This window comes from Convolutriloba macropyga, chromosome 12 (genome assembly GCF_964194025.1).
Source record: "Convolutriloba macropyga chromosome 12, txConMacr16.3, whole genome shotgun sequence".
Lineage (NCBI taxonomy): Eukaryota > Metazoa > Xenacoelomorpha > Acoela > Convolutidae > Convolutriloba > Convolutriloba macropyga.
The window spans coordinates 48,698,586-48,725,429 of NC_134479.1; the positions used below are offsets into that span (position 1 = coordinate 48,698,586).

Genomic DNA, 26,844 nt, shown 5'->3' on the forward strand with positions numbered 1-26,844 from the left:
CTATTATTATTATTATTATTATTATTATTATTATTATTATTATTATTATTATTATTATTATTATTACTATTATTATTATTATTATTATTATTATTATTATTATTATTATTATTATTATTATTATTATTTTTATTATTATTATTATTATTATTACTATTATTATTATTATTCTTATTATTATTATTATTATTATTATTATTATTACTATTATTATTATTATTATTATTATTATTATTGTTATTATTATTGTTATTATTATTATTAATATTATTATTATTATTATTATTATTATTATTATTATTATTATTATTATTATTATTATTAAAATTATTATTATTATTATTATTATTATTATTATTATTATTATTGTTATTATTATTATTATTATTATTATTATTATTATTATTATTATTATTATTATTATTATTATTATTATTATTATTACTATTATTATTATTATTATTATTATTATTATTATTATTATTATTATTATTATTATTATTATTATTATTATTATTATTAATATTATTATTATTATTATTATTATTATTATTATTATTATTATTATTATTATTATTATTATTATTATTATTATTATTATTATTATTATTATTATTACACGGTCACAGCCGGTCGCCACATATATGATGTTATGCAAAGCTAACACAATTTCTTAGTACGCACCTTGCATGCGACAAAATAAATCAAACATGATCATGGAACGATACCCGGGAAATCATATATGATCCGAGTTAAATTACATTTCAACACTAATAGGCCTTCAAAAAACTATTTATCTATTATTATGAGAACCAGAAAATCAGACATGTGACAAAAAATCAGAAATGGACAAACCAGGGAAACTCTAATGACCACCCTACTTGAAAAATTTTTGGTTTTTAAAAATAAGAAATCGTCGGTATTATCGTTTTATTTTAGCCAAAAACGACCAGAATTCTTTTTTTCGCCGGTATCGTCGTTTTGGATTGGTATTATACATAAGAACTATTCAGTATCGTCGTTTTTAAACGAAATGTAGATTCGGTATTGTCGTTTTTAAAAGTAAGAGAGATTCTGTCGGTATCGTCTTTTGAATTCAAAAATAACAAAGAAATTTATTTTTGATCATTCAATTTTGTGAACGAGCTAAAGAAGATTTGTTAATGATTTTGCGCATTCTTTCAAAATTTCTGTCAAAGATGAACGTTTGAAATGCCTGAAAAAAAACGTATCATGACGTTTGACCACATTATAAACAGAAAAATCTTATTTTCCAATGGAGAAAACCCACAACATACCGAATCTCTCTTGCGTCAAGGAACGACGATACCGAATTACGTTCGAAACTAATAAAACCGAACAAACCGAACGTATCGAAGCTTTCCTACGTTTGAAACCGAAGTACCAAAAATTTCTAAATTTTTTGTCGTTTTTGTTCGGTCTTCGCAATTAGGGGATTCTAGTGTGATTTCAAGGAAATCATTTAAAGTCTTTCTGTGAAGTCAAGGAAATGATAATGATCCTTATATGATATCAAGAAAAACATTGTTCGTTTCGATTGACAAGGAAACAGTATCGGATACTTGTAGAGAAGAGCAATTATGATTCCCAAGATTTCATGCAAGGGTCCTATAATATTTTCTTGGATTTTCTCGGAAAGCTGAGATACTAGATGGTTGCGCACGAGAAGGTTATCTTGCAGGATCAGTAACCTGAAAACCGAACAAGACAAAAATCTTTCTAAGAAATCGTCAGTTGTTTGGTTACGACCATGCGAAATCGTTGCTACGTTAGGTTTGAAAAGTATGAAATCATTGGCTCTTCCGGAAAAACTAACGCACCCTATAGGCATATTTGACGTTTTTGGCAAAAGAACTAAATGCCCAGCTCTTTAAAAAAGACAAGTAGCGTTTATTTCCATTGGGGTTTATTTGCCTAGGAGTTTATTACCGTGGGGGTTTATTTCCCATCTAAATTTAGTGGAAATTTTTTTTGTGCGTTAGAAGATTACAGTGAGATCTAGAAAAATACCAGGCAGATTGCCGGAAAATAGCCGCCGTTGATTCCAATAAGCATGATTGGCATTGAAAGAATAGAAGATATTGAAAAAAAAAAAAGATTTTTGCACAAAAAATTTTCTTAAGTCCGATTTATTTTGATGGCATTTCGTAGTTGGACATAACGTACTTCTTTTTCTAGAGAGAGGCTACAGGTTCTACTATCAATACCGATAAGCATTAGAGATGGTAACTAAGACTTATAGGAACGACGTTCAAATAGCGGGCATCTAAAATTGGGCTTTATGGGTTTATCCCGTTTCTACTTCTGACTTCAATTTTTTATACTGACTCTGTTCATTTTGAATTGCTTTGCTGAGCAACTGATGTTCAAAATCACTTTTAGCAGAAAATGTCAGAAAATTTGAAAAAAAAACAAGTTTGATTTTTCAACAAGTTTGACAAGTTCAAAAACATAGCTGGCAGATTGCCAGAAAATAGCCGCAATAGATTCGTAGATCGGCAGTCTAAAAAAACAGTAAAAAAGACAGACCAAAAAAATTCGTCTTTTCATTGAATGCTGATCTGTTATTTTGATTAAAAATCTGTATAAGTTATTGCTGCCTCTATTAGCTGATCTCAAATAACCTTCATTTAGAGTGACACACACCCATTTGACCTTATCTCTTTGAAGTAAAGTAAAAAAAAGTCAATTTCAAATTGAGGAAGTCATTTTTGAGAGTGAGGTAAGTCAAGTGTGACCAAAAATTTAATCACGCGCATGAACAGAAAAACTCGCTCCATTTAGAGTGAAAAATGACGTCACACATGCAATTCAGTTGAAATTGCATGAACAAATGAACAAAAAGTGGCTGTGACGTCATATGGTCGTAACAAAAATCATGACGACGAAATAAAAAAAAAACCAAGAGAAGGCCAATAATAGCCCCAGCTATCGCTGTGCGGCTATTAAAAAAACAAGTTTGACAAAAATTGGTAAAACTCATGAAGTTAAAATGCTTAAAACCACTTCATTACCACTAGAAACTTTGTATAATATTGGAAACTATGTAACCTAATATTAAACCCCAGAGGAGCTTTTTTGACATCAAAGTCGGAAACAACTCAAAAAATGACAAAAATTTTCAAACAATTTGAAATTAGTATAAATTACCGTGTTTGTTTGGAGTAGCAATAGATATAGCGCTTAAATTGGCCGTAAAAAGCAATTACGTCTTGCAGAGGACCTTTATAAACTTTAATAAACCTCAATTTCAGACTGGTCTAACAAAAAATCCAAAAAAATGACGAAAAAGTGCTAAAATTTCATTATTTTAGGCTCAAAAACTCCCAAAAATGACCTTTTAACTTTGAAATACGGCGTTCCCAGTAGCTTCAGCACCCTGAGTACTTAAAGGACAACTAAACGCGGTGGTCCTCTAATGAAACTTGATTCCCGCTGAGCTTTACCTGTTTATCCCGATTTGAAAGCTCAAATTCATGAAAACAGGTGTGAAAACATCTTACAAAAATAAAAAAACATAGCAGGACAAGTCCTGACGTACAATTCAAAGAATTTTCATTGACTAAACAGAAAAACTAGACTTAGAATGGACTAAGAGTGAAATGAGAAAACCATTTTAAATAAACTCAGATAAAAAAATAATAAAAAAACAGAAATTCAATGTCAAAATGACGCATGTGAATAAAAAAACCAGTAGCGAGAAATTAAAATTTAATTCAAACAAAAAACTAGGCCGAGAATGAGCAGTGAATGGATTGGGAAAACCATTTAGAAAAAAAATCCAATCCAAAAAATCGAAAATACAGTAAAAATCAAAAAACCACTACCGAGAAACCGAATTTGTGTTCAAACACCGTTTTCTCACTCTACTTTAAAATTAGATCAAAGAAAATTCACGCCACAAAACCACTCTTTTTTCGCTCCATTTCCTGTTTTGGCGTGACCAAAATCACTACTCCAATTTGACTTCAAAAATCATGAAAATGTGTGAACAGATCTTAAAAAAAAAGACAGCGCCCCAATACATATCAAATTCTTTGAATTGTAAAAAAAAATAGGAGCGCTATAATAGCCGGCTGAGAAGATGAGGGCGGCTATTAATAATCAATGCACAAAATCTATTTCTTGCGCATATTTTATAGTTGGTCACTTCTTGAAGGTCTCATCGTTGAGCACTTGCTCAAAGCCACTACCTCTTTTGTTACGTTTTGAAGCGACAACGCGAGCGAAGACCTGTTTCTTTCCTATAAAGGTTAGAATAAATAATTGAAACAAAACAAAAATACTAAAGCCAATTTTGATCTTGTAAAATACTATAAAAGACTGAGTGATAGTAAAGTTTTACCCTTCTTTTTGACAAAAGAAAAATTTAAAAGATAATCGCTAAATTGCAATTCGCTGAAAAACGAATTGTAGCTGAAGATGCGTGAACAGGAATTATTACAATTCTTGCTAAATATTGCTTTTACGTTGTCTGGTGATGCTAATTTTTCTTGGCTTCAACATTTTGTCTACTTTATAAGATCCTTCTAATAAAATAATGTAACCACGTGTCATACTAATTCATGGTGCGTGATCATGTGCGACAATCTGTCAAGTTTAAGCCAGTAATTAATTACAACAATTGTTAGTTTCTAGTTTTTGCAAGCTAATTGCTACGCTACATACTTTTTTTCAGATGAACTGATGGAGATAATACAATTCGTGTTCAAAGTATCTAAAACTCTTTGCATTAGATTCCTTTTTATTTTTCCATTGGGATCTGTAAATTTAGTGGTACTACTATTTGTTCAATGAAAATTGCATTTGTTGCGGTCAAAACAACAGTCTTGGCTGATGCCAAAAATGTAGAAAAGTCAAATTTTTAGTTTTAAAAATTTAAATCTACGAAAGTCGATGGACTATGAAAATATGGATTTTAATTGCACTCTGAGTTGTTTGAGAGAAACTGGTATTCCAAGTTCTTGGAAAAAATTGTAATTTCAAAAAGATTGACAGAAAATAGCCGAAATAGCTTCGTAGATCTGCAGTCTCAAAAAACAGTAAAAAGACAGAACAAAAAAACTCGTCTTTTCATTGAAGGCTGATATGTTACAATTGATTAAAACTCTGTATAGTTTTTTGCTGCAACTATTGGTTCCTCTCAAATAACCTTCATTTAGACTGACACATACCCATTTGACATTATCTCCTTGACCGAAAATTTAGTCACGCAAAGGAACAAAAAAACCGCTCCACAATGAGCGAAAAATGACGTCACGCACGCAATTCAGTTGAAATTGCATGAACGAATGAACAAAAAAGCAGATTTGAAGTGGTTGTGACGTCATATGGTCGTCATATGGACGGCGAAATAAGAAAAACATAGAAAGAAAAGTCCTGAAACACAATCCAAAGAATTGAATGAAAAACTGAGAACTAATGTACCTGACCAGCAGATCAATTGAACAATCGCAGCCAAAAAGACAAAATCTCAAAATTTGAGAAACTGAAGGCCATATATGACACAATTCAATATACTGTTTAACTCACACACAAGCCCTGAAAAAGAATAATTTGCCACCATATGTAGATAAACTCGAAAAAAAATGACAAATATTTCAAAAAAAAATCTATAGAAAACTTCGGAACCTATAGAAAACTTCTAAAGTTCAGAATTTATAGAAAACTTCTAAATATCAATGACAAAACGTACAAAACCATTTTTTGACTCTTGAGTTCTGTCATTTTACGCATCGGCAAGACATGAAAAGTTTTGTTGGCCAGTAAAGATCGTTAAGCTCAAAAAATGACAAAACCAAAAAATTATTGAAGCTCAAAAATATAACAAAGTCATGCTTATATTCGTAATATTAAAAACTTCAGAACCATTTGGTTTTCTCAAAATGCTAACCAGTATCCCTGTTTCAAGGCCTAAAAAATTTCTTTGGCTCAAAAAGGTCCATAAATTGGGTACATGGTTAAAATTCTCTGAGAAATTGAAAAAAAATTAAATTTTTATCAAATATTGCTAAAATCGTGTTATTAAAAAATTGATAACCAATCAATTACCACGAGCAACTCTGCAGTAAAAAAAATTATCAAACTTTGGAGGAGGTACCTGGGCTCCTGATACAGAAAAAAAACTTAAAAAAACTCTTTGAAAAAAAGCTTGAAAAAATTAAAAGCTTTATAAATCGCTAAATTAAAATCTTAAAACACATTTCTCATTACCAAAAGAAACCGTGCAGTAAGCGGTCATCAAAACTTGAGGAGATGTTTTGGCCGTTGAGGTTGGAAAAAGCTAAAAAATAAATATTTTTAAAAGAATCTTGAAAAGAAGCTAGTTATCAAAAAGATGCTAAAATTTGTAAAAATAAAATGTTGAAAACCATTCCATGGCCAATAAAAAGAATTCAGTAACCTAATATCAAACCTTAGACGAAGTTTTTAACCCCTGGGGAAGAAAAATTTTAAATAATGAGAATTAATTTCAGAAAGTTTGATAATATTTGCAAGTTCTGTCAAAAAACTGCTAAATTTCGTCATGTTGTAATGGTGAAAACGATTCCATTTCTACAAGAAACAATGCAATGGCCTGACTAAGGAGGAAGTTTCGACACTAAGGCCTGGGAAACTTCAAAAATTGACAAAAAATTTTTAAAAAACTTGAATTTTTTTTTAAAATTAGCATAAATTTGCGTGTTCAAGTTTGGAGTACCATAATATATATCTCCTAAATTGGCCATAAAAATAATTACGTCTCGCAAAAGACCTTCATCAACTTTTAGATACCTCAAATTTAGACTGAGCCAACAAAAAATCGAAAAATGACGAAGGAATGCAAAAAAAGGCAACATTTTGGGCTAAAAAAACTCCTAAATTGACCTTTTAAACTTAAATTACGGGTTTCTCAGTAGCGTCACTACTCTAAGTACTTTAACGACAACTCAGCGCGGCTAAGAGTTTCTAATAAAATTCGATGCCCTCTGAGCTTTACCGGATTAGCCCTTTTTGAAAGATCAAAGTCATGAAAAAAGGTGTGATTACATGTTACAAAATTTAAAAAAAATAGCAGGACAAGTCCCGAAATGAAATTCGAAGAATTGAATGAAAAACTCAGACGTACTCTACCTGACCAATTGAACAATGCCAGCGAAAACACAAACATCTCAAAAAACTGAGAAACTAAAACAATCAAAACTAAACGAAAAATATACTCATTGCTAAATCTCTTGAAGCTTTTAATTTTTTCTTTTTAAAAATACCTATTTAAAAAATATGTTCAAAACAAATTTTTGTTTCTGAAATCGGTCCATGAAAGAAATCAATTGCAAATTATAAGAAAAAGTTGCTGAAAATTTTGATATACATATCTTTAGAATCATTTCTGTGTCTCTAGAGGCTATACAGTAACCCAATTCTGAGCTCTAAAAAACTCATTGGCTCATAGATCGATAGGCAAAAAAATTTAGAAAAAAATTCAGACTTCAAAAAAAAGAAATTCGTTCTAATAAAACGTTGAAAACCATTCAATTGCCCCCTAGCAACTATTTTATAACATACTATCAAATCATGGATGAGGTTACCGGTCTACTGAGGCAAGAAAAACAAAATACAAATATTTTGAAAAAAACTTGAAAAAAAAATTGCAAATTTTATCAAAAAAACTAAAAGTCGAACGTTTAAGTTGTTGAAAGCAAATCCATTGAAACTAAAAACCATGCAGTAACTTTTTATTACAGCGCGGAATATGCTTTCTCGCACTTGAGAATGGACGAATATCAAAAACTGACAAAAACTTTAGGAAACTCTAAAAAAAATTGCAGATTTTATCGAAAAAATGCTAAAATTCGAGACTTGAAAATTTTACAAACCATTCCATTGTTACTAGAAACTATGCTGTACCCTATTTACAAACTCCAAAGGAGATTGTTTGGTCCCTGAAGCTGGAAAAATTAAAAAATGACGAAAATTTTCAAAAACCTGAAAAAAATGCCAATTTTGTCAAATATTGCTAAAATTTGTGATATTCAAAAGTTGAAACCTAATCCATGACAACTAAGAGTTTTTCAGTAATTTATTATGCAACCCCTGATGAGGTTTTCTGAACCCTGAGACTCAAACAACTTGAATAATGACAACGCATGTCGAAAATATGAAAAAACATTCTTGTCAAAAATTGCTAAAAATCATGATGGCAAAAAGATGAAAACATTTCCATTACCACCAGAAACTATGTAGTAATCTATCATCAAACCCTTTATCAAACTTAGGGCTACGGTGGAGATTCCTTGACACCTAGGGCTAAAAAACTCAAAAACAATGACAAAAATTTTCAAAAAACCAGAAAAAAACTGCAAAAATTGGAATAATTTTGCGTGTTTGTGTTTGTAGTACCAAACCATATATCTCATAAAATGGTCATAGCAAGCAATTTTGTCTCGCAAAAGGCCTTCATCAACTTTTGAAAACTTCAACCTAAGACTAATTAAACAAAAAAACTCAAAAAATCACGATAAACATGGAAAATGGCACAATTCTGAGCCCAAAAACTCCTAAAAATGACCTTTTAACCTTAAATTATGGCCATCCCAGCACCACTATAAGCACTTGAAGGACTAAAAAAGCCCACTTTGGGCCTCTAATGAAACTTAATGCCCGCTGGTCTTTACCTGTTTATCCCGTTTTGAAAGATCAAAGTCATTGAAAAATATGTGAACTTATCTTAAAAAACATAGCATTTAACTTGAAGGCCATATATGACTCATTTCAAAATACTCACTAACTCACGCAGAAACCTTGAAAGAGATGAATCTGCCACTAAAAGTAGATAAACTGGACAAATATGACAAATGCATCAAAAAATTTAGAAGTGAAATTTTAAAGAAAATTTCCAAAAACAGGGCTATTAAAAAGGTCAAAAGATTTTTTTGACTCTGGAGTTCTGGTTTGTAAAACGTCTACAACATTTAAAAAGTTTCGTTGGCCCGTAAAGATAGTTAAACTCAGAGAATGACAAAAAAAATCGAAAAACTTGAAAACAATCGAAAATTTTAAAATGCAAGCTTTATTTAAAAAATTCCCCACAATTGCAAAATTAAAAAATTGGCAATTATTTTATTGCACCTAGAAACTATGTAGTAATATACTAGCAAACCCTATAGGAGGTTCCCTGGCCACTGAATAAAAATTTCAAAAATTTAAAGAAAAAAATAGCAACTTTATCAAAAAATTGTTAAAAGATATTAAAATGTTGAATACCATTCCATGGCCATGGCCAAAAAATATTTTCAATAATTTGTTAGCAAATCCTAGATGAGCTTCTTGCCCCCTGGAGCTGGAAAACTTGAATAATGACAATAAATGTCAGAAAATTTGAAAAAAAAAACAAATTTAATTTAAAAAAATTGGTAAATCTCATGAAGTTAAAATGTTTAAAACCACTTCATTACCACTAGAAACTATGCAATAACCTATAATTAAACCCCAGGGGAGCTTTTTTGACATCAAAGTCTGAAACAACTCAAAAAATGACAAAAATTTTCAAACAATTTGAAAAAATTAGTATAAATTACCGTGGTTATGTTTGGAGTAGCAATAGATATAGCGCTTATAGTGGCCGTAAAAAACAATTACGTCTTGCAATAGACCTTTATAAACTTTAATAAACCTCAATTTCAGACTGGTCTAACAAAAAACCCAAAAAAATGACGAAAAAGTGCTAAAATTTTATTATTTTAGGCTCAAAAATCCCCAAAAATGACCTTTTAACCTTGAAATACGGCCTTCCCAGTAGCTTCACCACTCTGACTACTTGAAGGACTACTAAACGCGGTACTCTAATGAAAATTGATTCCCGCTGAGCTTTACCTGTTTATCACGTTTTGAAAGCTCAAAGTCATGAAAACAGGTGTGAAAACATCTTACAAAAATAAAAAAACATAGCAGGACAAGTCCTGACGTACAATTCAACGAATTTTCATTGACTAAACAGAAAAACTAGACTTAGAATGGACTAAGAGTGAAATGAGAAAACCATTTTAAATAAACTCAGATAAAAAATAAGAAAAAAAACAGAAAATCAATGTCAAAATGCCGCATGTGAACAAAAAAACCACTAGCGAGAAATTAAAATTTAATTCGAACAAAAAACTAGGCCGCGAATGAGCAGTGAATGGATTGGGAAAACCATTTAGAAAAAAAATCCGATCCAAAAAATCGAAAATACAGTAAAAATCAGAGTGAAATTGCCGCATGTGAACAAAAAACCACTACCGAGAAACCGAATTTTTGTTCAAACACCGTTTTCTCACTCTACTTTAAAATTAGAGCAAAAAAAATTCACGCCTCAAAACCACTCGCTTTTTCGCTCCATTTCCTGTTTCGGCGTGACCAAAATCACTACTCGAATTTGACTTCAAAAATCATGAAAATGTGTGAACAGATCTTAAAAAAAAGACAGCGCCCCAATGCAATTCAAAATCCTTGAATTGTAAACAACACAGCGCACCAATACAATTCAAAATCTTTGAATAGTAAAAAAAGACAGAACACCGATACAATTCAATTCATGGATCGTAAAAAAAACAAGAGAAGGCCAAAAACAGCCCCAGCTATCGGTGTGCGGCTATTAAATATATTCCTTGGTTCTATCAAACGAGAGTAACAATTGTTTTTGACATTTGCGCAAATCTGCAACTTTTCCCGTAAATTAAATGAAAAATGAATCACTGATATTCCTAAATAATATGTGATATCCAAAGATCTCAAAAAAAATTGTTAGAGAACATCTAATTTGTTTAAAAAAACACCTAATGAAAACTGCCTAATCGGCCAATTTTTTTTGTTTTTGCTTTTATCTAAAATCAAGTAAATTACAAAGTTTCTTCAACTTTTTTGAAAGTAGCCGAATAGCATTTATAATACAATACTATTTATTACATAGTTATAAATTACCTTTTGATAAATACATTTCTCTTTTAATTTCATTTAAATAAGTGCTTAAGTATTCACTGCTTACGCATTCATATTTAAGCACTCTATTTTGAAAAAAGTTAAAATGCTTAAAAATTCATACTTGATCATAAAATGCTGCAAAGCAGTTTTTTTATTTATAATAATATTCAACATTTTTATAATATCCAGTTTTGGTTTTATTTTAATTATATAAAAAAAAGGATAAATTGCGTGTTTTTTTAACAAGTTTTTTTGATCTTTTCTGATAGCATATTTAATACGCTACTACTGATAGATACTAATTTAAGAACAATTATAGTAAATTACCAAATTTGTACTGCCCGGGCTGAGCACGCAGAGCACTTCAACAATGAACCATTGTAAATCCGGAAACTTCATATAGACATTTTTACACTTTTACATATTCCGTTCAAGTAAATTTATACGCTAATCAGTCTTTTTATAGAGTAAAACCGTAAATTTGATTTTATCCTGACTTTGATCTGTCCGTAACTTATATCATGCGGTAACCAGTCTAATTAACCTTATTTTATAGCTCTTGTCCGCATAAAAACATTCTGTTTAAAACTTGTTTCAGCCCTGACTGCCAGCTTAAAATACGCTGATTTTGCAATACTTGCCATGAATTTTCACTTCACAACATACTAATTCGCAACGCATGAATATTCACATCATACTACATCACAGCACAGGCATAATCACATCATACAGCATCATACCACAGGGATATTGCCATCATACTAGATCACATCACATGCTTGTTCACATCACACTACATCACACAACAAGCATATTCATGGGCCCCGAATACACTTCCTAAGTGGCCCGGAATGTTGAGAATATACCTGCTCTGGTTATACAATTATGCGCGCTCACCCCGTGGCACTTAAAACTGAAAATTCGCGCACTCCGGAAGCACTACTTTCGCCAATTATCAATATCCAATATCAGTATCAGTATCAGCAGCAGCATGCACTCAGTATGCAGCATATATATAGTTGTCTTAAATGGTCGCATTTCCTTACAAAGCGCATGCATTTTGTATGCATTTTGCAAGCTCTTCTGACATGATCAAGAAGTTTCATTATTTCCGAAATTTTGACAGTACTGTTTTTTCTTTGGAATTACTCTGAACAGTCTGAATAAATGTTCGGTTTTTTTAACATAATGACCAACTTTTTTGATGTAAATAAGCTGTTTCAGAACTGGTTTTACACGTTAACATTGAATCAGGCAGGTTCAGTGCTGAAAAAGTCTGTTTGGTCAACCCAGTTGGTGGCTAAATTTTAGTGTCAAAGTTTTGAAATTGCAGTATTGCTCAGATTCTTATCCACAGGACATATAAGACTTCTCCCCCGAACAGTTAGTTGGAAAGTTTGGTCCACTACCGTTAATGAATTGCTCGGATTTTTTGTTTTCCGTAAAATTGATTTCAATAGTCTCTTTGAAAACAGATTGAAGTGTTGTTTTATATCAACATTCAATTTTATTGCCCAAAAGAGGCGACCACGTCGATACCCCTACACTAGCATCCAATAATGTTTTGGAGATGTACATCAATCAAAATTAAAATGTCTTGGGACAATTTCCCGTACCTCAGAGGTCTTCAAATGGTACCAGAATTATTTCAACCAATTTGGTGGTCAGAACCAAGAATGTTATCTGTCATTTCTCGGAGAAACAATTTTTTGATACATCTTGCAAAGGCATGCAAGATCTTGACTTTTTAAACAAAATTTCAGATGACTAAGCTTGACACATCTTGTCATGCTAAATTTTCATTATACATCTTGGCAAGTCTTGGTAAAATCTTGGCGGACTAATTAATATCTAGACACTGGCGCAAAGGTTAATCATATCTTGACTGACGTATTCTTGCCGAAAATCCTAAAACAATTTTATCAAGAGATTTCAAGCAACTGACCTTCAACTTTCTTTTTGACCTCCTTGAAAGCTTTTTGACATGCTAGTCGATCTTTCCCTGAGATTTCCAATTTGCAAGTTATTTTTGATGACTTTGTATCGAAGAACACTTTGTGTACACCTGGCAGTTGTTTCAAGTATGTGATTCCAGCTCCCTGCTTCCCAATTATGACTCCGGCGTCCGATATGTCAAAAATGAACTTCTCGCGGTACACCATTTTGTCTCAACCAATAGAATCTTGGACAGGTATGTGAACTCCCAGAAGAAGAAGAATCCTAGAAATAATAAATTGTTTTCTGTAATCAAGAAAAGTGAGCTAACATTTACAAAATATTTGCGTCAATGACTAAAGAAAGATCACTATTGTGGAGTTCAGCATGGGAAGAACAGATAAAACAAAAAAATGATTTGTAATTTTTGTCAGAATCGTCCATAGACATATTACAAAAAGTGAGCTCATTAGATTCCTCCCAAGTCTTTTAAAGCCATCTTGTAGGTTTCTGCTTATTTGTACCCTTGTTGAAATATATTACCAGATTTTTAAACAGAATCACAAGATTACCCGGAAAATTACCCAAACCCAAGTGGTCTCTTATCAAACCATCTTCGAGCGCTCGAAATACATATGGTCTTCCATAGCACGAAAACCTGGACAAAGGTCTGAAACTTGCCTGATTAGAGGTCACTTTGGTCCGGGGTGATCAGATCAGATTTGGCTTCAATTAATAATATTTTATTCATCTCGTAGAAGCTCACAAATCAGTCAAATTATGTTTAAGTTTGTGTTCAAATGTGTTTGTTCAATAGATGAGCGAATGAGCTAATTTTGAAAGAACATAAATTTTGAAAGTTCTGAATATTGCGGCTTGTCCTCAGTTGTTCTTGCAAGAACTCAGCATGTATTATTTACTTGTTTTCCTTTTGTTTACATTACTGTTTACGTTAATGGTTTTGTTTTGACTCCTGTCTTGTCAGTATATTTACACGAATAGAAGACTGCGATGAACAAAATCTGTGATAAGTGTCAGACTTCTTGCATAAATAATATCTTCAAAACACAATTTCAAAGTGATCTTAATTTAGTTCACATCCAATAAGGGGCGAAAGTATCTCTGCAATGATATCATACAGAGCAGTTTAAAAAACTGTTTGCTAGCAAATTTTCTCAAGGTGTTCTGTGTAACTATTGACGGGAAACAAGAAAGAATCTTCAAACAGAATCCCAGCAGTCAGTTGTTAAGAATCGTGCCAAAATTATTATAAATTTACTTCTATTTGCTTTCTTGGTGATCACATTTTGAAGCAAAATAAACGAACAGGAAACCAAAAATAGCAGAATAAGATCGACAGACTTGTTTCGAATTTTTTACAGAAGAAAACGCATTCTTGTGGACATTCTATTCAAACGACTTAGGAACATGGTTTTGCTTTAATATACATTACTACATCATTTGTGTCCGAGCTATTTGTTTTGTCCTTCTAAGAGACATCATTTTTGAGATATAATCAAATTTGTGTATATTTGTGGTGAAGACTTCCAAAAATTTGGTCACACTTTTTCAATTTGAAATCAACCATAATTTCTAATTGTTTAAAGCTGCTCAGAAGTATAGATAATAGGACGATGGGGTTAAATCGCGGGAGCACATGTAGTTCAACCCCTAGTACTACTCTTGGTATAACGTCTATTGTTTCAGGACTGCTGAATGCACATATGAACTAATATAATTTTGTAAAACAGCATCAAAAGTGAACCGAGCATGAAGGGATAAAATTGTTAAATTGAGCCACGTAAGTCAGTGTGAAATAGCACAAAGTGAGCTATTTAAGTAACATTTTAATTAGATAGAAATTAAGAGATGTTAAATAGTGAAATTGGACTTGCCTCAAATCCAATGTTTACGCTAAGTTGTATATATGACTTACAAAAATTTGTAGGCTCAGAACATGTTACAAAGCATTATATGTTAGGAACTATCTCAATGAGTTTAGAGTTAAACAAAGGGAAACAACACAAACAACATAATTATAACACAGTATAAATTTTTATAAATTGTATAAAATTATTAGGGACAAAAAGTGATCTCAATTGAAAACGCATACACTTTTTATATTTGTGGACACGGAGATTTTAGTCTTCCTATTGGATAGAGACAATGGTTTTCCCGAAAGTATCAACATCTTTTGGGTTTACATTTTCAAAATAGATATTATATTGAATTATGTTTAGAAGTCCTCAAGTTTGTGCTTCACGCACTCTTAGGTTAATTATAAAAATTATTTATGTTACAGAGGGTAGCGATCGCCAGTATAAAAGCATAGCAGTGGTCATAAGAACAAGAAATGTGAAACATCAAACACTAATTTAATGGCATATAACGAGAGACAAAACCTTGCATCGACCGGGAAGGTTTTTCTACAGCTAATCTCACTGGCAATTCCAGGAAATGTTCAGCGTATTTTTCCTTCCACACTCCTTTCCAAGCGTCAATTATAAGAGTAAAAAATTGAAAAAATTTACGACAAAAAAAATAAGAAACTTATTATTACTCAAGTCTGTGGGCGGAAATTTCTACCAGCATTTATTTGTCTTCATATAAAGCAGGATCTTTCTCTATCATACCACTATCCCACTTCCGTGTAAGACTATTTTAAAATTAATGTTCCATTGAAACAACACATTGCGACAAAATACCATTGTCACCATACAAAAATTTTGTCTTTAGCGTACATAAAATTTGGAGTTGTGCAAATGGTATTCAGTTTAGAACATATCGAGCCGTGTTTGACTTGCACTCAAAATAGTTCAAACAAAATCTACGTCATAAAAAGGCCAAAAAAGGGACTGTTTGCTCGAATCATGAAAACTACGATAAACAAAACTGGTTATTCATTTCAGAATTGGTCCTAGATAAGCTAAAAAGCCAAAGGGGAATTGAGCTCAGCTTGGTGTTAAAAAAATAAGGAAAAATTGGTTGCCCGCAAATTTCCATGGGTGCTCTATTTTACTACGAATTTGATTCAGGAAGGTACCAAATACCTCTACAGTAACATTTTTGGTTTCTTGTTTCCTCACTAGAAATAAGTTCCAAATCATCGGAAAAATTTGCAGAAAGATTTCTCAAATTTGCTAGAAATGTTTGACAAGGGCAATAAATTTGATTTAAAAATCTCAAAAAGATCTTAACGTGCATCCGGCCAAAATAAAACTATTAATTGGCAAAAACTGATTGAAGATCTAATGATCATGACTTTCATCCTGCATCTCCTGAAAAAATTATCGAAACCATTGAACCATTGTTTTCATTGCAGCATCAAATTTTTGCGTTCATGCTTTTTGTGCATGCTAGAAACACAAAAGTATAAATAAACGTTTATGTACAATCTAATGCGAAAATCGGACATACTGCATTTGTTGTCAAACTCATGAAAACGTGTTAAAGCGAATAAGTGTGATCGATTTTTTTACTGAGCCAAAAAGTAATACATGATTAATCTAATTCAGTGAAAATTTCAAATACGCAACCTTAAGATATAGATTTTGGTTTTTACTAAAATTTGACGAAATCTGGTAGCAAACAACATGGCTACGACTGAGTTTGCTGAATTTCATAGATTTGGACATTTGGAGATTTTGAGTTTTCAGTTTTTTGAAATTGTTGCAAAAATTTTATGCTTCCTTGGCCTTCTATGAGTTTTTTTGTACGTAGAAGAACTATTTTAATGTTTAAAAATGACAAAAAACCCAATTAAAACTTTTTGGACAAAATAAAAATTTGTCCAATAAGTTTTTAATTCGAGTTTTTGTCACTTTTTTAAATTGGCTAGATACGAGTGCAAAATTCTATTTCATTTTGCAGTTTAATTTATGGTCAATATGCATGGTGCAAATTTTGGTGAACACTCCCAAACGTTGGAAATCTTTCGCCCAGAGGAATTCAGATGTGAAATGCGCTGGATTTTTTTTTGCTTTACATCATATTCGGTTTTTAATTCTAGATTGGGCGATATTGAAAAATCCTAGAGCTCCAAGGATTTTTATGCGTTTGTGTCACAAAAAACGAAACGAATTATTGGCTCGTTTGCTTTAAAAATGCAAAATTGACGGTATATTTGTTTTGAAACCAATAAATGCATTGTCCACTACTGTACAAAGTCTTAGTTCTGTATTCATTCATATTCAACAGTTAAGATAGATATAATATTAACGACTTTAGTAGATTTTTTGGGACAATTTTTTTTCAATATTTGCCTAAAACATATTTAATTTTCATCTTTCGCTTGTCCACAAACCTAATTGAACAAATTCCAATGTTTTGTCAAATATGTTGAACATTGATTAATTAATTAACTCTCAATTAATGGTCCCTGATATAATCATTAAAAACTTAAACCCACTGACAACGACTCGAACGACTAGTGAGGCAAGCAAATTATAAGGGGTCATAATCTAGGGAAACAGGAAGTGGTGCAAAAACTGCTTTATGGGAAGGAGTTCGAACCCATAATCTCTTGGAGGTTTTAATTGCTTGCTTGAAAAGATGACATTTACGTTTACATTAGTTCATTAGAGAGCAAATGATTACTTTTCGACTTTTCGAGTCAAATTTTCAGCTCTAAAACCAAATATAAACATGGTTCTTTCTTTTTTATCCAATCCTGCCGAATATTTGTAATGTTTAAAAGCAAAACGTGCGAATGAAACCAAGCAAACCAACGATAATCCAACTTTTGAAAACAACGATTTGTGAAGTACAGGATAGATCGGTTGCATGGATGAATTTTGCTTGCACTTAATTCTATAAAAGTGATAAGAAGACTTAACGATAAATTACAGAGGGAATTTTTCCAAATTTGCCAAAAAAGCGTGTAGTTTGTCTGAGGATAGATTGAATTTAAAGTACATACACTTGCTTATAAGGAAAATTCTGGGGAAAAATTCACATCTTCATATTCAATCTGCTGTTTTTTCCTTAAGTAGCTATAATAAATAAAATTCCCTACTTTTTCACAAAAGTATTGTTCGACAAGAATGACATCCCATTTTAACAAAATTTTGGCATTTTGGCTAATTTTGAATTCGGCATAAAACGCAAAGCTTGCAATTTCATTTAAAGTTAAACAAGTCAAATTCAAACTGGAATTATGATTAGAAATTCACTGGTTTTCTTTCAATTCACCTTAAACTTAAATGAGCGGAGATCAGAATGATAGCAGAGATGCTCTCTTGAAAAACTTAGTCTGCAATATGGTTTTTTAGATTTCAAACATTTACTTTTGTTAATAAGTGAACATTTTCAAAGAAAAACGATGATAAAAACAAAATCTCAGATATGTTTTAGCGTGCTGAATTGACTGTTTTTGAAATCGTTTTACACATGATTCATGAAATTTTTATACTTGAAATTTTTTACACATGATTCTAGGCAATTCTCCTGACTTTTAAATGAATTGTGGCAAACTCTTCGGAATTTAAACAGATTTGAGATTACAAAAAAATAAAAAATTAAATTACTTAGAAACTCCATGTAGAGTTTGGCCCAATTCCCTTAAACAGCAGTAAGTTAAGTTCCACTTGATCTGTTGAACCTGATCGTGTCTCTTACTCAAATGGGTTTTTTTGTTCAGTCAATTTTGACCGATCAATATATTCATCGTAGAGAGTTGCGAATGGTATCATTAAAAAGCCCCACCAGCGTAGAATATGGAATTAAAGAGTTTTCTTTTTGAATTTCGTATTTTACAGGGAGTTATCGAAGTTTGAAGTTTTGTGAACAATACACAATGGATAATGTTGTTTTTATTCACATTTTCCGGAATTTTCCCTACAATTTCGTCAGTTTTGCCTAAATTTGTGAAAATTATTAACAATAGTACTGTTAATTTTGTTTTTAGAGACAAAAAAGTTTTGTTGACTATTTTGATTCAGTTTTTTGGAAAAAAATTTTGGCAAAATATTTCAAAATTCAGCCTTTTTTATCAGAAATTGCCCAAAATTGGATCCTTCAGTCAACTGTGATTAAATTTACCGGCAAGTAAACACCCAAAAACAACAAACACTATCTTTTTAAACTACAATGAGAGCTAATTTTACTTCCACTTCCATTGAGAAAAGTCAAGAATCAAAATTTTGCCGCTTTTTGTTAAGTTTACTCTATTATTATCAAAAACGCAGCCTTTATTTTTGATCTTTTAACTAAAAAAATTATCATGATCCGACGCATTCGAAACAATTGAGTGTTCTAAATGGACAATCAGCAATAGTAAGGCTAATTTTGGTTCAACCGTTGACTGCTACAATCCAAACATAATTCGAAATGTAATCAGTCGGTCTTTTTTTTAAAAAAAATCGAACTTTTTTTATGTTAGTCAAAGAACAGAACATTTCAAATCAAAGATGTCTGTTAATGGGTCCAAAAGGCTTCCTAAACATATCCAATTTAATGTATCTAGTTTAATTACTCGAAAGATTATGGTCCTTTTCATTTAAAAATCTTTGCTTTTTAAATAAACAATGGCTTCTTGAAATTTGCCTCTATTTTTCTCCTAATTTGGTCATCTTGTAGCTTAGTGCTAGCAAAGAAAGAATGCTTCCTCTTTGTCTTCTTTCAATTGATTTCAATTTTTTATTTTTTGTGGTTTTACGCGTTAAGTTATTGTTTACTGACTTTGATACTACAAGATTTCACAAATTTGTTTGTGATTTTTTGGTGTTGGCCAATTTTTCACGTTTTTTCTCTTTTCGTCATATTATCACAAAATTAATAGTTCAAATATTACAATATTAGTGTTCAAATAAGGCACAAATAAACATATAAAAGTCTTGAAAGGCATATATTATGGTTTTTGACGGCTTTGATACTCCTTACTTGATATCAACTGATTTTTTTCAATGGTTTTAACTGTCGTTTTTCTTTGTCTTTTATGTCGTAAAAATTTACCCGGATAACGAAAGCTCTCATTTGCTTTTCATGAAGTCATGAATAAGCGTTCGTCTTGATTTGAGCAGATAGCTGACGGCTTTCATGACTTTGAAAAGAATTGTTTTCATAAATAAAAAACTTTTAACTTTCTTTAATTTCGCATTTTTGTTCTCTTTTGCCTATTTGTTACCTAGTCTTGTTACTTACAGGTCACATATAATATTATTGTCGTCAACGCATAGTACAAGTGTACAAAACCTAATCTTTTTTAGAGAATTCTTATGAGTTTACTGGTCTGGAGAAGGATTTTTCGCACAAAAAGTAAACTAATTTTTGTTTTTTTTTGTGTGTATTTAACGTTCTTTTCGTAGAATTAAGACATATTCTGAAAAATTACAGGTCTCAAGCGCTTCCAATGGATGAATAGACGAACCTATTTAATTATTTCATTTTGTAACCAATGGCTTTCATGACTACGAAAATAATTGTGTTTTAAAAAAAGCAGAACAAATTAAATTTGCCATTTTTCACTATTTTTGTCTACTTGCTACGTATTTATGTTAGTAAAACTTTTTTATGTTAGTCAAAGAACAGAACATTTCAAATCAAAGATGTCTGTTAATGGGTCCAAAAGGCTTCCTAAACATATCCAATTTAATGTATCTAGTTTAATTACTCGAAAGATTATGGTCGTTTTCACTTTAAAATCTTTGCTTTTTAAATAAACAATGGCTTCTTGAAATTTGCCTCTATTTTTCTCCTAATTTGGTCATCTTGTAGCTTAGTGCTAGCAAAGAAAGAATGCTTCCTCTTTCTCTTCTTTCAATTGATTTCAATTTTTTATTTTTTTGTGGTTTTACGCGTTAAGTTATTGTTTACTGACTTTGATACTACGAGATTTCACAAATTTGTTTGTGATTTTTTGGTGTTGGCCAATTTTTCACGTTTTTTCTCTTTTCGTCATATTATCACAAAATTGATAGTTCAAATATTACAAAATTAGTGTTCAAATAAGGCACAAATAAACAAATAAAAGTCTTGAAAGGCATAGATTATGGTTTTTGAGGGCTTTGATACTCCTTACTTGATATTAACTGATTTTTTTCAATGGTTTTAGCTGTCGTTTTTCTTTGTCTTTTAAGTCGAAAAAATTTACCCGGATAACGAAAACTCTCAATTGCTTTCCATGAAGTCATGAATAAGCGTTCGTCTTGATTTGAGCAGATAGCTGACGGCTTACATGACTTTGAAAAGAATTGTTTTCATAAATAAAAAACTTTTAACGTTCTTTAATTTCGCATTTTTGTTCTTTTTGCCTATTTGTTACCTAGTCTTGTTACTTACAGGTCACATATAATATTATTGTCGTCGACGCATAGTACAAGTGTACAAAACCTAATCTTTTTTAGAGAATTCTTATGAGTTTACTGGTCTGGAGAAGGGTTTTTAGCACAAAAAGTAAACTAATTTTTGTTTTTTTTGTGTGTATTTAACGTTCTTTTCGTAGATGTAAGACATATTCTGAACAATTACAGTTCTCAAGCGCTTCCAATGGATGAATAGACGAACCTATTTAATTATTTCATTTTGTAGCCAATGGCTTTCATGACTACGAAAATAATTGTGTTTTAAAAAAAGCAGAACTACTTAAATTTGCCATTTTTCACTATTTTTGTCTACTTGCTACGTATTCTCATTAACTACAGGCCCTATACCACTATTTCGGCGTTTGTGGAAGGCTCAATTGAACATATTTTGAGGCGCAAAATATGGCTTTACGGCTTCTACGACGTTTTCTCGCAATATTTGATTGAGTATATTTTTTGTCTATTTGTTGTTCTTTTTGAAACGGCATAAACAATTGATTATTGACAGGTCCTAATGCTCTCCTATAGAGGCGTGTGTGATCATCAACATGTTGGATGTTTTCGTTTGCTATTTAATGGTTTTCATTACTTTGAAATGAATTGCTTTTAAAATTATAAGACAACTTTTTATCTTTTCTGTTTTTTTTTGTTTTTGTCTAACTGTTGCCGAGCCTTTTTATGGAGTGGTCCCATATGTTTTCAATTGAATTACACTTTATTTGTTTAGTTTCAGTTTTATCGGCACTAACTTTGACCTTGTTTGAAAGCTTTTTTTAATGGGCATAAATTTTGTATGTTATTAACGTTTGTTTATTTTGTTATTTAATTTTGTTGTTTGTCTTGACCTGCTTTCTTAATAATGACTGATCTCATCAATCTAATGCAGCATTTTTTACTCCACTGAGTTATTTGCGTTGGAGGCGATCTTTTTGTTCATACACATTTTTTTGGAAAAAAAACTTCAGTTTTTTGGGATTTTTTATCTGTTCCTCATTTGGCGGACATTTATGCCAAAAATGTGGATGAGCGGGTCGGAACTTTATGTGCGAACGCACATTACCAAGCCTCCTTGTAAAAACTATATTCAGGCAATTCCATACCATTCCAGTACAACACAATTCAAAGAAAATTCTGTTTTACTGGAATGGTCAACAAAACTTGTTTACCATGAAAATTGCTTTTTTGATGAACTATCTATGCTAGTGAGTATACTGTCCTAAAAACTAGGTTATTATGCCGTCGAAGATTCAGGACTTTACACAAAATTAGGTACAAAGTGCCCTGAGTTGAGAAAAAGCAGTTTTATCTACAAAGTTTTTTTCTACTTGGGATTGGAACGGAGAGCGGGAGTTTTATGCACAAAGGTTTGAAGTTTGCTTAAGTTGTGAAAACTGTGTTAGAAAGGAGCTGAAAACTCTTTTCGTCCTACCTTAGCGTGCTGATTTGTAAGCTCATTTTTTATATAACTTCAACAGTTTAGAGCACCGTAAACCGATAATATTTTAAAATTTTTCAGCTTAAAAAAAACTTTTTTCCACCAGCTGTGAGCTCATTTCTACACCTTTTGCACAATGGGTGGTCAAATTACCCAAAACTAGAAACGTTCGTAAACGATCCCAACTGACAACAAATTAATCTCAATGTTTGCTTTTTTCTACTAAAATTACGTTTAGTTCATTGCAATGATTTTTCACCATACAAAAAACTCGTCAATTTTTTCAACACATTCAGGAGTTGTAACGCACTTTTTCCGGTTATTACTAAAGAAATTTCCACACGATCATCACTCGTTTGTCATTATTGCCAGTTTTCAACATTTCCCAAAGACGATTTAAGAACCTATGTTGCATATTGGCATATTGTTAACCTTTTTCGTACATAATTTCAGCCCCATCGGCACTTATCTCACTTTTCTTAAACGCTTTTCATTTTTTCTCATAAAAGCGATGAAAAGGATGACTCATTTTCATAACGTTCATTATTTTTTGAAAGTTATGAAAGTCAATCTCCACACTTTTTTAACTTTTAAAGATTACATCACTTTCGTCGTTGCATTTTTTGAAAGTGTTGAAAGAATTGTCATGGATACACTCACTGACAAAAGTTAACGCACAAAATGCAGTTTTAAATGGTAAATTGCTTGTTTTTAAAATCAATTTTTTTGTTTGTTTTCAAGTTTGAAACATCTCTTTTGATTAAACTGACAAATTTACTTACAGACAAATCCAGATAGCAGTGGGGCAGCTTTCCGTAAGCAGCTGTATTTTGAGTCCCATGTGAAATCAGCTCAACTTGCCCATAATTTTTTTGAATTCACAATTGAGAAAATTTGCTTAAAAACTAAGGAGGAATGAGCTAGTTTAACAGATTTCACGTGGGACACAAAATATAGCTGCTTATATAGAATTGGCCAACTTCTATTTGAATATACTCTTTAAGTAAGCTTCTCAGTTTACCCAAAAATAGATCTATTAAACTTCTGATGATTGTCTTGATTGACTAAAAAAATCAAAAGAAACGGCCAAAGTTATGTTGTTCAAAATTGATTTCAAAAACAGGTCATTCACCATATATAGCTGCACTTTGTAAGTTGAATTTTGTCAGTGACTGTATTCTAAGGAATGTGCAGAAAGCGTCACAATTTTGAACTGCGTTTTTCTATATGCGTGCAAAAATTATCTCAGAAATGCACAAAGAATTAACTTTGATGTGTTGAATTTACGTGAAGAAGGTGCTGAAAGAGTTGAAATATGGGATGAAATGTGCTGAAATTTTGAGGTATATAATTTAAGTATAACGAACGTGCATTTTAAGAAATGTTGCTGAAAGCGTTAGCTGTTAGAAATGTGCTGAATGGGATGTGTTCAGCTACTTTCTTGTAACACGTGTGCTAAAATTATACAATGAATGCGTTGAAAGCGCTGAACTCAGGAATTTTTGAAGTCTATATGCTAATAACGGTGCTTAATGTTGTGTAAGAAATGCGTTGACAAGTGCTTAAAATGATTTTGACACATTCAGCGATTAAAATTGAACTGTCTACACGTGTTCAGACATAATTTCAGCGGATTTCTTACAAAATTTTAGCTAATTCAGCGGATTTTGGCCACCAAATTTTGCGCTTACTCCTGCTGACACCTCGGCCCGGGTGTCCTAGAAATATCCATACAGGTATTTTTTCCTTACTTAGATTGGTGACAAAGAAATCTTGTGAAGATACGAGCATGATGCGCAATACGGTCTATTTTTATGAGGAGATCGAGAATATCAAAAGTACTATTTCTTACCTTTTTAACTCCAGAAGCGCTCAATTTTAAAAAATCAAAGTCGTCAAACTAACGAATAATCTCAAAACTGAACAAATAATTTTTTCAAGCCGCTTTCAAAAACGAGCGGTTTATGCAACGTGTACAAATATCATTTGCCCCAATTTGCAGCTATTCTGTAACTATAACTCAAACTCGAACTATCACTATTTGTACCCCCCTTCAGCAAATTTGTGCATGTATAGAGAGCGAAGGTATAAATATACATACATACTACTGTATTTATTCGTTTTAACCTTTCTATTTCGTGTATTTCTCAGAAATTGTTTGCTTGCTTTGAATTGCCAAAAATAATGTGACGTAATTTGCCGTATGCAGTCGAATAAAAGTGACTTCATAATACAACCAACTGTCAAACTGAGCTTAAAACGATTTGAAGAAAGACGATTAAGTCCAAAATTAATTCAAAGTGTTTTGAAGGTTACTCTACCCCTGTACTGCTATAGGAGTTCATCTTTGCAACGGCTAACGTGTAATGTACGTTTGCCGTCAAATGCAGTGGATATAGAACTTAAATTTTAAGTTGCTTTAACATCTAAATTCCCGTACAGATTTTTATATCAGTCATAGCCCTCATTTAGGAATATTTAGGACGTATCAAAAGACAGTGCTTGAACGAAAATGGGTATAAACAGACATCGCTTGACCCAAATTGCATATGAAAAGATTTTAGATGGACTGTAGTTGTCATCTCGACTTGCTCAACCCATTTTTTGCTGCTGGACTTCCCGGGTCAACGATCATACAACATTCTTTGATTTCGTACTAGGTCATATATGATTCTTATTAATCATTTTAGGTCATATATGATTTGTATGAATTCTTGGTAGTCAAACAAGGACCATATATGATTTCCTGGAAATCATACAGGGATCATATAAAAAATGTCAAAGACTAAAAACTGTAAAATTTTGATTTTCTATTGAAGTTGAAAAAACTTGTTGGAAATCAAACAAGGTCATATATGACACATAAAACAATGACTGCTGCCACAGATTCCCGCACAATGTAGTCAGAGGGTTTATTAAATTATTATATTGCATTTGCAATCCACATTTGATTCTCTGTGTGCGCTATAAGAATAACTTTGCAGTTTAAACATATTCAGAAAACAAATTTGAGGTTATATCCAATTTTTTCTTGATTATTTCTTATAAATAAGCATTTATAAGTAAAAACTGGCTTCAGAGTATGTCAAAAGTTTAGTTATCTATTCGAACTTACTCTGTTATTTAGTGCCCAACCTTGCAAATGATATTGTACGTTAGCATCTTTTGGCGTTTAAACATATTCAGAAAACGAATTTGAGGTTATATCCAATTTTTTCTTGATTATTTCTTATAAATGAGCATTTATAAGTAAAAACTGGCTTCAGAGTATGTCAAAAGTTTAGTTATCTATTCGAACTTACTCTGTTATTTAGTGCCCAACCTTGCAAATGATATTGTACGTTAGGATCTTTTGGCGGATCACAAAGTGATGGCCGGGGATCGTAAGGGTGATGCCCTTCCAAATAAAAACAAAAAACATAAGTGGTAAAAGACTTTCAAAAAATAGATTTATGATTCTCAGTATTCATGCTAGGATCATTTATGATTTCTTGGTAATCAAACAAGGATCATAAATGATTTCTTTAGTTTCTTACAAGGATCGTACCAAGAAAACAAGTATGGACAGTATGAAATCATATATGATCCTTGTATGAAATCAAAGAAACTTCAACCCGAGTTCACGTCGCATGCTTTGAAATATTCTGCTTTCAAGATGACTCAACTTGCCATAGAGACCATTCCGGTCAAACTAAAAAGAAGAATAGCACTTTCATGTACATGATAAGTCGCCTAAATCATAGACTGTAACCCGTGGGACTCCGGACACTGATAGATCCAGAAAAACAATAAAATTCTAGAAAAATTTCAGGAAAATCCAGAGAAGTTTCAGAAAAAATTAAAAACAATAAATAATTAAAATTTAAACTTCCAGAATATTTAGCTATTATACTCTTCTTCCATGCAAAAATAGTGGAAAATTTTTAGTTACCAAACTTAGTTTCAAGAAGATCCTAATGTCAAACTGAACAATACAAAAATCAGCTGAAAGTGAATCTATAGTAGTAGGTTATAAAAATGTCCGTGATGTAATTTTAGTGTGATGATGTAAAAATAAGTCAAAAAATTCACGTACATTTTGGTCATTTTTATTCCTTAATAGAACAAAATTACTGTAATATTCTGATTTTATTGTGTGTAGTTAAAGAGTAAAAATATGACCCAGTATAAATATGACCCCAAATGATCCGAGTCAACAATCATAAAAAATATTAG

General features: G+C 31.6%; 1 protein-coding gene across 2 annotated transcripts in view; it reads right to left on the reverse strand.

Moving 5' to 3' along the window:
• LOC142350629 (uncharacterized) overlaps window positions 1–24,758 on the reverse strand; it is a 26,802-nt gene extending 2,044 nt beyond the window's left edge. Inside the window, exons 1-2 of one of the 2 annotated variants that reach the window (XM_075402533.1) lie at window positions 24,482–24,758; window positions 12,905–13,179 (exon numbers count right to left, since the gene is read on the reverse strand). In XM_075402533.1, the coding sequence (XP_075258648.1) occupies window positions 12,905–13,121 (217 nt within the window). In that variant the 5' untranslated portion in view covers window positions 13,122–13,179; window positions 24,482–24,758. Of the gene's footprint in view, window positions 1–12,904; window positions 13,180–13,575; window positions 13,791–24,481 lie in introns of those variants that run through there. The other variant, XM_075402534.1, reaches the window with a different exon arrangement.
• Between the last annotated feature and the right edge of the window lie 2,086 nt (window positions 24,759–26,844).